Source organism: Hippocampus comes, unplaced genomic scaffold, assembly GCF_001891065.2.
Source record: "Hippocampus comes isolate QL1 unplaced genomic scaffold, H_comes_QL1_v1.1 scaffold249, whole genome shotgun sequence".
In the NCBI taxonomy this organism is placed as follows: Eukaryota; Metazoa; Chordata; class Actinopteri; order Syngnathiformes; family Syngnathidae; genus Hippocampus; species Hippocampus comes.
The window spans coordinates 1,737,091-1,749,456 of record NW_017805035.1 but is presented as its reverse complement, the minus strand read 5'-3'; the positions used below and the strand labels follow the sequence as shown (position 1 = coordinate 1,749,456).

At 49.6% G+C, this 12,366-nt stretch overlaps 2 protein-coding genes across 2 annotated transcripts; one reads left to right on the top strand and one right to left on the bottom strand.

Moving 5' to 3' along the window:
- The first annotated feature begins 552 nt into the window (after positions 1-552).
- On the top strand, positions 553-6,113 carry LOC109512203 (gamma-aminobutyric acid type B receptor subunit 2-like). Its single transcript, XM_019863766.1, has 16 exons — positions 553-982; positions 1,356-1,493; positions 1,591-1,755; positions 2,435-2,536; positions 2,882-2,956; positions 3,034-3,219; positions 3,327-3,566; positions 3,669-3,729; positions 3,864-3,944; positions 4,030-4,304; positions 4,552-4,752; positions 4,824-4,934; positions 5,023-5,253; positions 5,346-5,438; positions 5,543-5,676; positions 5,885-6,113. Exons 1-16 carry the CDS (start codon positions 719-721, stop codon positions 6,009-6,011), a joined length of 2,484 nt encoding a protein of 827 aa, XP_019719325.1. The 5' UTR covers positions 553-718; the 3' UTR covers positions 6,012-6,113.
- A 1,296-nt stretch (positions 6,114-7,409) lies between these two features.
- tmem116 (transmembrane protein 116) lies at positions 7,410-11,638 on the bottom strand. The gene is made up of 11 exons (XM_019863612.1): positions 11,595-11,638; positions 11,397-11,443; positions 10,571-10,637; positions 10,378-10,503; positions 10,066-10,170; positions 9,799-9,848; positions 9,631-9,714; positions 9,408-9,537; positions 8,623-8,767; positions 8,145-8,227; positions 7,410-8,054 (listed from the first exon to the last, which is right to left on the bottom strand). The coding sequence occupies exons 1-11, from the start codon at positions 11,628-11,630 to the stop codon at positions 7,902-7,904; spliced, it is 1,026 nt and encodes a 341-aa protein (XP_019719171.1). The 5' UTR covers positions 11,631-11,638; the 3' UTR covers positions 7,410-7,901.
- Between the last annotated feature and the right edge of the window lie 728 nt (positions 11,639-12,366).

The following is a 12,366-nucleotide window of genomic DNA, read 5'->3' as shown; positions in this document are numbered from 1 at the left end:
GACAACATGCTAATGTTGACAGGCAAATGTAGCAATCGGTCTTATCATGATGTGCTAATGCAGCTAACTGGTGCCTTCGCAAATGTACACGTGCTAATGTCGCTAACTGATTCCTCATAAAAATGCTAATATTCCTCACCGCAGAGATGCTAACATGTTAATGCGACTAATTGTTTTCATGTCTACATGCCAATGCTAACATGTTAATCCGACTAATTGTTTTCATGTCAACATACCAATGCTAATTGGTAGGGTGACCAGCTAATGCCGCTAGCCTGCATCCATCTCAAAATACTAATTTAGTCATGCTGATCTAGCTAGTCGTATTTACATCAACTTGCTAATGTTGACATGCTAATGTCAACAATCTAATCTAGTTAACAGGTTCCCACCCAGCGTGCAAACCGGTTCCATGTCAACATGTAAATTTAGAAATGGTATGTAGTTACCTGGTTCCCGCCCAGCATGCAAATGCTGATGTGAGAATGCAATTAACTGGCTCCATGTCAACATGTTAAGGAAGCTAACAGTCAATAAAGTACAGATTCAGACTGTTTTACAGTTAATACAGCAATAGCAAATCTTTTTCAAAATGTCCAGTGAAGAGGTCCAGGTGGCGGTGTGAGCCGTCGCCATGGTGACGACTCTGATCCGCATCCTGATCCTTTGATCCGCTGCTCAAATTTTCAGGCCAGCAGGCAGGACACGCTTGCCCGGGATGCCGCTCCTTTGGCGGCGACTCAAACTCCTCGGGTTCCTGTTGGTCCTGTGTGGCGCTTCGACAGACTCTGTGCCAACGCCGGGGGTCACAGGCCACCCGCTTCCTGTCCTGTGGATGCTTCCGGGGCCTTCAGGCGGGGGAGGAGCCAATGCCAGCGCCGCCGGCCTGACGCTGGCCGTCCGCATGGCTCTCGAGGACCTCGAGAGACAACCGGCGCCCCTCGGGGATTACCACATGCAACTGGACGCGATACATGCACAGGTGGGTGGGCGCCATCCGCGTCATTGTGTGGCCACAGGGATCCACATGACCATTGGCATGGTACTATGTTCACGTGGTGGTTGACCATGCACATTCATGTGTTGACATCACTGATGACGACACAGGTTCATGTGTTAGCATGATTGTTGACCATGCATGTTCGTTCACTTATGTTCATCTAAATGTTGACATGAGCATTAACATTCAATGTCGGTTGAGGTTGAACGTTGTATATTAATCTGATCTGGACGTGTATGTTCACGTGTTGCCACGAATGTTGTCCACGCTTGTTCATGTGACCATTGAACATGCGCTGACATTATTGTATTATATGTGACAGCCATGGCAGCCAGTATTTTTATGTTTGTTTCAGTGTGACCTGTCATCGTCCCTTAAATCTCTCTTTGATGCGATCTGGGCGGGGCCAAAGTACCTGCTCCTGCTCGGAGGGGCGTGTCCCGCAGTGGCAACTCGGCTAGCTGGCGCTCTGCCAGCTCTCCGGATGGTTCAGGTCCTTTTGGGGGTTGTTTTCCAGTTCGGGCACTTGAGGAGGGGCTGGAGGGGCTGCAAAGTTATCGTCAGGTCTCAACGTGTCACTTCCTGTCCAGGTGTCTTACGGCGATGAGGCGTCCCGGCTGTCCGGCGGGAAACGGCACGGGAACGTGTTCACCTTGGCGCCGTCGGGTCGAGCTGTCAATCGGGCGGCTGTCGAGCTGCTGCGGCGCTTCGGCTGGACGCGAGTCGGCCTCGTGGCCGGAGAGTCATCCTCGGAGGTAAGTGATGCCCTTTGGCGCCCCCGTCTGGTGGGATGTTGAGCAAACGACGAGGTCAGACCAGAGGCTCCCTTCTCTTCCCCACTCGCTCGGCCCGACAGGACTGATTTCGAGCTTGGACTTGTTGTTTTTCCGATCATTGGATGCGTAAATTCTTGTATTTTGCTTGGTCGTTGATACTTTCACCCCCACACATACAACAAAGCGAGCCAGTTGGATAGATTTCGTTGTGGTTCCAGCTTAAAGTTAATGTAAAGTGAAAAGACACAACAGAGAGCAGGGTATTGTTGATGAAAAAAGAAGAAGTCCGAAAATAGATCAAATTAGTGCCTGGCCGATATGGATTTTGGGAGGCTAAATCTATCTCTGCAATGAAGTGCTCCATAGTTTTTGCATATTTTCAGCAAGTATCGTCAAATATGTCAAATATATTTAGAAAAATTTAGAATTCACTTTACAGTGTCTTTAAACTGACATTTTTCAATGTTTCAAATTTTTTTAAGGCACCCACTGAATGCAATAATAATACATACAGGTAGTGCGACACTTAAAATACATCGGAAATAGTTCAAATAGTTCCACAAAAGCCAAAGGTTCAAATAAGACTAGAAAACAAAATGCACAAAGGCCCAAAGTGACGCACCCTCTGACGTGGTGTCGCACTCCCTCCCTCGTTTAGATGACTAAGGACTTGAAGAGTCGGATGACGATGGCCGACATCCGTCTGGTTTCCGTGACGACCCTCCCGGACCACAACTGCAGGGGCCTCGTGGACATGAAGGTGCGCTTTGCTTGCCAACCTTAACTTGCCCAAATTAGCAGATTTGGTGCTGCTCGAGTGAAGTGAAAAAGCAGAACGCTGGCGTCCCGTCGGGCCGTTATCCTTGTGCCACCAAAATCGGCCCCTATAAGGGATACCGCCAAAACAGGATGTTTGTTCAACCACTCACATGACATCAACATTTGTCAAAAGAAACAAAACTGACGCCAGCGATACGCAAAATGACATAACATGACTCATGATCATGTTCCCATACGCCACAAAAGGGCGTACCACATGTTTACGATATGTTAACGTTACAAAGTCACGTGATGTGACATCACCAAGTTACAAGCGATTCTACAGGAGCGTGACGTGCGCATCGTCATCGTCACTCTCACCCAACCCGATGAAGGTTCCCTCTCTCCAGTCTTCTGCTGCGTAAGTTGAACATTCTTTGAACGTGTTGACGACATGATCGCAACGGCGTGTCAGTGGCGTGTTGACGGCGTGTTCAGGCATCCAGGCTGAAGATGTTTGGTGCGCACCATCAGTGGATTGTGGCGGGTGGAGACCCAAGATGGAGGCCCAGTTTTCAGGCTACGAGCTGCACGTCCGATGAGATCACGGCGGCGGCGGACGGCGCCATCTGGCTGCCCGTCATGCGCGTGGGCCGCTCTGACACGCCAGGGGTGTCTGGACGGGTTGGTTGTCAGTCATTTGTTTTGATTGCGCACGATTTAATGGGCCGATGTTCCTCTCTGTTGCAAAGTTCAACAAATCTTAAAAGCCCGCCATCGTATGTGGGCAGACTCCTGAAGATTTCGAGCGAGCCTACCTGCAGGAGATTCGGCGCCACCCGGGGGTCCAGGCCAGCCCCCGCCATGCCTTGGCCTACGATGCCGTGTGGGTGGCGGCCAAAGCTTTGAGTGGCCTGACGGAGGCGCTCAAGCGTCGCCACAAGTTCAGCAGAAACGCCGAGGTCACCGAGGATGAAGCGGCCAGTGCCCTGAGGGACGCCCTCGCGCGCACCCACTTTGAAGGCATCACGGTGAGGAGATGGTGGAGAGCGGAGTCAACGGGCGTCTCGTGTGACCGCAATGACACATCAAGTCACGTGACTGTGATGACATCATCATCATCTCTTTCTCAGGGGACCGTTTCCTTCCAACATGGCCGCCGAAGCTCCTCCGTTGACGTCATCCAGACTCAAGGTGCGTATGCCTGTTGACAGGATCATGATCGGTGAACATGCATGCTCACATGTTGACGTGGACCCGTAACATGCGTGTTACCATGATTGCTGACGTGATTTTTGCGATTGTTGCCCACGTGTGTCGACTGTCAGGCTCCGCTGGAGTGTTGGTGGGCCAGTTGGACATGAAGACACGCGAGCTGCGAGTCTCCGAGCGTCTGCTGAAGTTCAAAGGTGACGGACGCGTCGATCGGCGCCCGTCCGGTTGCGACGATCGGGTACGCGTGTCTTGACAACAAGCGTTTGCTGGATTTTGCAGCTTCTTCGGCGCCCAAAGACGGCACGGAAGTGCGCGTGGAGCGCCGCCGCGTCAGCATCCTTGTCTACGGCGGCCTGTCCGCCGCGGCCACGGCAACGGCCGCCGTCTCGCTGAGCGTCTTCTGCGTGGTGGCCGGCTGGCGGCGCTTCGCCGCGCGGGCCCGAGAAGTGCTGCTGCTGATGCTAACGGCCGTCTTCCTCTCCGCGACATCCGTCATAGCCGGCGGCCCCGATGATGACTTTCTGGGCCCCAAGACGACGCGCGCGCTCTGCTCGGTGATTGACACGATTCACATCTCGGATATGGTTTTCATTTTTTAGCATGTTTGACGTCTTTGACGTTTTCAAAATGTTTGACCTTTGACGGGTCATCGTCGATGTGCTTGACCTTTTTGACTTTGTAGTTGTCTGGGTGTGTTTCGTTTCTCGTTGAGTGGCCAAATCCAAACCGTGTCAGGGTTTTGACTTTCTGCACCTCGATTTGACAACTGCAGTTGGTTGTTTTTTTTCTTTTTGTTTGCAGCTGCGCGCGTGTTTGCTGGTGGCGTCTCACAGTCTGGCATCAACGTCGCTCTTGGCCCAAACGTGGCGCCGTTTGTCAGAAGGCAAGGTTCCGTCCGCCTACCGCCTGGCCTTGGTCTTGACCCCGGTGGATGCGCTCCTTTTGTTGGCTTGGCAGACGCTGGCGCCTCTCGGGCGGGTGGAGATGCGACACGGACCGGAGGTAAGTCCGTGCGTTCACTCGGCGCGGTGTGTGTTCAAGCGCATCAAAGTGTCGCTCAACCCCGTTTTCAGAGCGACTCCATCCATCCGGATGTCGTCACGTGGATTACATTCCAATGCTGCAGCGGCAACGACATGGACGCCTGGACCGCCGCCATCTACGCATACAAAGTGCCTCTCATGGTGCAAGCACACACTCACATCCTATCGACAGGTGCAAAAGACACCCACTCGCCCACCCTGCAGTTCGTGAGTTGTGTGTGTGTTGCAGGTGTGTGGGTGTTTGCTGTCCTTGCTGCTCCCCGACCGTCATGGAGCTAGCGGCAGTCCGTGTGTGTGGTGGTGGGCACGGGTGGGCACGGCATGCGTGTTGTGGACGAGCACGTGGGCGGCCACGGCGCTTCCTCTGCTTTCCCACAATCCTTCCCTGGATTTCTGCACGCTCAACGTTGTGCTACTCGCCTGCGACATCATCGTCCTCGCCATCACGTTACGAGGCCAGGTGAGCGTTATAAACTTTTGGTGTCCATTGTCATGTATCTTTTTCCCCATGAAACCGTCGATGAATCGTTCGATCGATCGATGTGCTCGCAGCTCATCGACACAAACGTCAACGACGGCGGGGTGGACGTGGGGGGCGGGGCTCGGGAGAAACTTAATTGGCAGCTGCAACTTCAAAGTATTGAGGTGAGGCAACAAAGATGGAGGCCGGTGTTGTGGAGGACTAACTGGAAATGATATGTGTGTGTGTGTGTGTGCGTGTGCGTGTGCGTGTGTGTGTGTTGGGGCAGCTGGATGCACAAATCCACACGCTAAGCATACAGCTTTGTGACATGTGGCAAGCACAGCTTGGCCAGCGGCAGACAGGAAGTAGCGTCACGACATCACATGATGTCACCGACAGCGACGTCAACTCGCCTGAGCTGTAAGCGCACACACGCACGCTTCCTCTTTCGCCCCATCGTCACGTCACCTCAAACGGGACTTCCTGCTCAACATCAGCTGTTAATTGGACTTGTTGCTAGCCGTCACTTCCTGTTAATTGTACAGCCTGCTTGATGTCACTTCCTGTTAATTGTACTTACCATCACTTCCTGTTCCTTGTTGTGTTTTTTTTTTTTTTTTGCGGTCAGCATGTGTCGGCGCATGTCGCTCCAGCTCCCGATCCTCCATCTTTCCTACCTTCCCGCCATCGGCGGTGTCAGTGCGAGTGACTCCGCCAACTTCGCCAGCTGGGACGCCACGCGCACCAACACTTAGCGGCCGACCGGCGGACAAAAGTTACGCATCCACTTTTTTTTTTTTTTTCAGGTCCAAAAATTTCTTACTTCTTGTTGTTTCATATTTTCTACGATTTCATCAATTATTCAATGATTCCATGATTGATGTTTTACTGTCTAATAAAATCTGAAATGTCTTTACGTGTGAGGATTCACACTTGCCACTCTTTCTTTTTAAATATTTTTTTAATTTTATGAATTGTTGATTTTTTTTCTTCCAGTTTAATGATTCTAAAAATTATATTTCATGAATTATTCAACATCATTTCTTCAAAAATTTTCTGATTTTCCTTGGTTAAATTTTTGTTACAATTTGATATTTATAGTTCAGTGCAAGAGAAGAGTCGAAGCTTTGGTCACTGGACCAACTAAGCACCAGACACTTTCAAGTAGGTGTTTAAAGTAAGGTTCAAATTTCAAGCCCTTGGAGGCGTTTTGTGGTTCAGGGATATATAAACAAATCTGACTTGACTTGACTAATCATTGGTTCTGTTTTCTTATTCTTTTCACGTTCGTTTCTTTTGCTAATTTGCTTTTTTGCATTCGGTTGCTTGGAAAATTGAGGTGTGATGTGCTCTCTGCACCGCAAGGGGGCGTCACAAGTGCATTCGGCTGCACCAGAAAAGGCCGTTACAATTTTTTGGGCGGGAAGCACCTATGAAGGATACGTGTGATTCACACGGTATGCAGATTACGTAACAGGCACGTGAATGTCACTGAAGCCAAGGGGGCCAAGTTGTTTGAAACCGCCAAGGCTGACGTAACGCCGGCGTGCTCATTAGCACTGAATGGGGAGCGTAGGGGGGCTATTTGTCTCGTCGTGACAACATGGCGGGGTTCACTCAACCGTAAATTCTTTGTTGTCCGGACAGGAGTGGGCGGAGTCTGGTCAGGTGGCGTCGGCTCGTGAAAAACCACGCACAAGTGGGCTCCACTTGGGTCGGGTCGGAGAAGGTCGCTTCCAAATGCAGCGAAAGATTCGTTGTGTCAATCAATGTGCCTTCTACTCGCTTGCCTCTTCATTTGATGATCGATTAGTTGCCGACGAATCTGGACACGGTTCGTGAGGCGACATTTTATGCTTGCAAAATGCTCAAGTGAGCCCCCTTAGGAGTTGCTGAAGATCCTAATGTTTGGTTTTGACTTAGAAGTTCAAACTTGTGCTGCGCACTCAACTCACTTGACCACAAAAGAGTCAAATAATCTTCGAAAAACAGCCTTCAAAATGTTGTTTACTCAAAAACAAAGACAGCTACACTCTTCGTATTACAAAAAAACTAAACAAAAAACACATTTGGAATGTGGGAGGAAACCGGAGTACCCATTTTATTTTGACCCTCTTCTCATAAATTACGACTTTTCCAGATACAGATTTTTTTCTTATTGTCCCACAACATCACAACTTGTCTCAGGTCATTTTGTTTTGACCTTGTAATATTTGGACCTGACCTGTGGATAAATTGAAATTTTCCCTCCTGAAGTTTCCTCTTAATATTACAGGTTGAGGAATGAAAGTTGTCATTTTCTGATTGACGATTTCACTGTTGCCGATGATACTGCGACTGAGAGGGCTTCATATTTTTTTCGGTGTTACTGAGTGGGAAAATTTGCAAACCACCCACCGCTCGAAACATTTGTCGAGGACTGAGAAGTTCCAAAAGGCAAGAAAAGTCCCACCGAGCGACGACGCCACGCAACAACCCAACACGAAAGATCACTTGTCTCACTTCCTTTTCCTCATGGGGGGACTCCCCGCCCTCTTTCCTCTTTCGGCTCTCCACGCCGCTGTTGGATTTTCCCGACCATCGAAGCAAAAGTGGCTGCAGGTGTTGATGTGACGGCGGCGGGCGGGTGAGCAGGCCCGAGATCCTCAAGTTGTGTAGGTCCTCGTTGGTCTCTTCTGCGCTCGCAGCAGCGGCGTCTGCGTGTGAGCATCGCGCCATGCCAAAGTTCGTCCCGGTGGGCCACGCCCACACGCCAGCGCAGCAAAATGGAGGATGCCCGGCGACGCCGATGTGATGGCCTGCCACGCACGGACACACGCGGGTGACCTTTGAACTGAGCGCTCGCAACCAAAAGTCTGGAGATTGCGATGTTGGTGAAGGTCACCCACCTGCGTGACGTACAAGACCGCAGTGCACACGCCCTCAACGTCCGACGATGACCTCGTCGCACGCAAGGCCACCAAAGATGCCGCTGATGCAACGACAGGATGTCACATCATCAACACTGGCTGTCAATCAACAAGCTTACATCATACGTGTCAAACAGTTGATAGGCGTGTCCTTCTCATATCATTTCATCAGTAACTGTAAAGACGTACCCCACTTTTGAAAATCATTTAATTTGACAGATGAGTCTTTGAATTGTTGGATGAAATGAGTCCATTTGTCTCCGGACATCATGTTCTCAAATTTGAAATCATCAATCGCTTCTTAAAAACACAACTTCAAGCATGGGAAACAATTACATCAGAAACCAAGACAGCACAAAAAAAATTCTAAAAAAAAAAGTGTCTTTACCGTTACTGACGGAATAAGAAGAAAATGAGCCACATACGTGAACATTCAACATGTAATGTTTGCACTAACTTGGTCCCCAGCAGAGGGCAAATGAGAGGAAGTACGCCAGCATCCGCAAATCCATCGCCCGGAAGGACACCCGCTGCTGGTTGCCAAGGTAACCGTGTGATGTCACCACACGCCGGTAAACCTGACGAGATTTTCCCATGAGCACCTGGGGCAGGAGAAGCTATGTTAGCGTGTTTCTCCGTCACGTGGCGCCGTCGGCGTGTCATGCCCGTCATTGTGTTACCTGGCATGTTCGCGGTTCACATTAAAAATTGCTCCTTTTTCACATTGTGGTCGAGGAATGTCACGTGAAGGGTTCGCGTGTCCGTTTGGAATGCTTGCATGGCATGTCAGCGTGTCACGTGATTTCAGGATATCACATGATGTGCTTGTGTGTAATGACAGTGTCATGTGACGTCTGGGGCATGTCAACTAACATGTATGTAATCACGTGACGTGTTAGCATGTCACATGGCAGTCTTAGCAAGTCACATGAAGTGTGAGCGTGTTGTATTAGCGTGTCAAGACGGCGAGTAGGCATGGGATGGCACATGCTAGCATGACGTGTCACATATTAGCATGTACACGGTAACACATTCCCTGACATGCTAACGTGTCCGCTGGTGTGTTACCGTCACCCTGTGACATGCTATTTGTCAAAGACCTGTTAACAGATAACATCAGGATGTCACATGGAGGTATGTCATGTGAAATGTAAGCGTGTTATGTTAGCGTGAGGTGTTGGCGTGTAACGTACTGCACGACATCAGCACGGTGTGCTACGGAACACCGCATGACGGACTCACCATCATCCCGACGAGTGTGAGGGCGAAGGTGGCGAGGAAGACGGCGCCGCAGTAACCGAGTAGCAGGCGGCAGGCTCTGATTGGTTGCTCCGCGGTGACAGGAAGCACGCCGACGGGCATCAGCAGACATCTGCCATCGCGTGTGCACGTACACAACATGGGAAAAACACATAAACCGCATGTACGTGAGGCCAGGTGGCACACGCATGCTCATTTTTCTCACCTGTAGGCGTCGCTGCAGTTGCCCGCACAGCTGCCCACGCGTGCTTGGATGAAGACGGGCGCCATCAGGAGAGGCGGAATCACGCTGAGTCGAGACACAAGGTGAGCATGTCATCACGTCACACGCTAACGGGCTAACAAGCTAGTGCGCTAACGAGCTCAAACTCACCCGGAGAGCAACGCTGTCATGTTGGTGGTCGGGATGGCTCGCTTGGAAATCTGAGGATGAAAATGGCACGTCAAATCAAAACAAAATGGTTGCCGAGAACGCGCGGGGATTATTTGTATATCGTTTGATCTATAACAATGAAGACACACTCTTGTGAAATTGACTTTGAGCTTTACCAATGTTAATTGATTAAAAATGGACACATCTTGTTTTGTTGTTGTTTTTGTTATGTGTGTGTGTTTTGGGTGGGGGCAGCGCAGGTGCTACCTGAGCAGGAAGCTGGTGAGGGACACACCAGAAGTTGAGACGCAGACGTGCATAGACGTTCCACATGTAGTTGAGCGTGTAGAAGAAAGACGCCATGCACACAACCTGACACACACACACACAAACGTGTCAGGCGGCCAACAATGTGACACTTCCTGTGCCAGACACTCAACAAAACATTTGGGTCACACGGGTTTTTGTTGATGTTGCCAGACTGGGACACACACACACACACACACACACACACACACACACACACACACACACACACACACACACACACACACACGGAGCAAATAATCTTTTTGGGACCTGTCGTGCGGCATGCAGTCGGTACCAAGCGAGGGCGCCGGCGTGCCACACGAGTAGAGCGCCCCCTAGCAGGCCACAAAGGGCGAGCAGCAGGTCGGACACCGCCAGGTGAATGAGCGGTCGCAGCTACAACGAAACCACAGTGACGTCAGCGAGTCAGCGTCGCACGCGCTGTTTCGGCCTTCGTGCTCACCTCGGACGTGGCCCCGCCCAAGCGCCGTGACGTCACACAGGTGATGATGGAGGCGGAGCAGAGAGCGCTGCAACGACAGTGGAAGCCTGCTTCGTGATGGGGCCAATACTGTACTCATCGACGGCAAAATTAGAAGCGTTTGGAATCAATGCAACCGTGGGTCTCAGGGGCTCCCTCTAGTGCTTGGATGACCAAAGTGGTGACCGCAAGTACCACATGAATAGCCCTCGGGGATTTTCTTAAAATAGCTCACCGGTGATTTGTGATGTTCATAGACTGTTGTCGAAATCCTTCTTTTAAACATGTGAAAACTGTCAGGGACGTAATTTATTAATTTTTTTTAACGTTGCATGTATTTTTTGTTTCCTAATTATTGAGAGAAACATCATGAACATGACTAGTGTCAGAAATTAATATGATTCATTGTTAATAAATCATACAAATGTGATTAAAAGTCATTAGAGCAAATATTATTTCCACCGTGTACCAAATTTGTAGCCCATCACCCTGATCTGTACCCAAGATTTAGGTCTTTTTTTTTTCAAAAAGGTTGGTGATCCCTATTCAGTTGGAAGCTTCGTTTTACTTGGCTTTGAAAAGGTCTTTCACTCTTTTGTTTCTAAATGCTTTTGAATGTACTTTTATTGATGGGAAGGACATTGTGTATGAAATGCGCTGCAGAAATAAAGGTGCCCAATTGTCTTGGAATAACTTAATTCGTTCCGTTTCATGTTACGATGAAGCCGCTCTATCAACACATCGGAACCACTGTGAGCATCAGAAGTGCTTGGGACCAATCGATGAAAGTATTACAATCGCAAGTCACCTGATGAGAGCGATGACGACGTGGATCCATGGCAACGCGCTCAGAACCTGCACACACACACACACACACACACACACACACACGCCAGATGACAGCTGCGCTGAGGACTCATTCAGAACCGAGCACTGGCTTGCAGATTTACTTTTGTCAGGTGTCAGTCACGAGGTAGCGCCCCCCCCACCAACCCCCCCACCATACCTGCGTCCATTCGTGCGGTCTGGTTGTGTTGTGCATGCTGCCCATCGGTCTGTCAATTCGTCTGTATGCGCGTGCAGTGCGCGTTGCCTTTTTATGACATTGAAAGCCCGTGGCCACGCCCACAATGGGCGGCCAAGCGTCCTGCCTGCGCGCAGTGCCCCCAGGTGGACTTCGTGTGCTCCACAAATCAATGGAAGGGTTGTAATTAAGGTTTGACAGCCTGCATTACGGGAAAAAATGGATTGGGATTGAAGTTAAAGTTTGAATCAGGGGTTAGGATTTCCAAATTGGGCTTCAGGCCAGGACAGTTTTTTTTAAATTTTTTTAAGACGGGTAATTGTTTCTAATTATTGTGTGCTTTCAATTCAGGCTTGGGTTAGGGTTTCGAATGAGGGCTTCAAAGAAGTTAAAGTTTGAATCAGGGGTTAGGATTTCCAAGTAGGACTTCAGGCCAGGACAGTTTTTTTTTTTTTTTTTTTTTTAAGACGGGTAACTGTTTCTAATTATTGTGTGCTTTCATTTCAAGCTTGGGTTAGGGTTTCGAATGAGGGCTTCAAGCCAAGGTTAGGGTTTCAAGAGTTAGATGACACTGATAAACAGTTTTCACATTGTCATTCTACACAAATAAATAAATAAAATCAGAAACTAACATGCTGTTATACTGATGATTTTTATTGAAGATAAGAAATGTTCATTTTTGAGGCGCCCAGCGCGTCAGTCGCACTTTTCATCACTTTGGCTCGTCTCCTCGCCGGTGATGACGCCGTCCTCG

Bases quoted from the DNA above. Each gene is read 5' to 3' on its own strand.
- tmem116 (XM_019863612.1), bottom strand. From the start codon at position 11,630: ATGCACAACACAACCAGACCGCACGAATGGACGCAG. The intron at 10,171-10,377 runs GTCCCAAAAAGA...TGTGTGTGTCAG, and splicing joins GACTGCATGCCGCACGACAG to GTTGTGTGCATGGCGTCTTT. The intron at 8,055-8,144 runs GTGGGTGACCTT...CGTGCGTGGCAG, and splicing joins CGGTCTTGTACGTCACGCAG to GCCATCACATCGGCGTCGCC.
- LOC109512203 (XM_019863766.1), top strand. From the start codon at position 719: ATGCCGCTCCTTTGGCGGCGACTCAAACTCCTCGGGTTCCTGTTGGTC. The intron at 5,439-5,542 runs GTGAGGCAACAA...GTGTTGGGGCAG, and splicing joins TGCAACTTCAAAGTATTGAG to CTGGATGCACAAATCCACAC. The intron at 5,677-5,884 runs GTAAGCGCACAC...TTTTGCGGTCAG, and splicing joins GACGTCAACTCGCCTGAGCT to CATGTGTCGGCGCATGTCGC.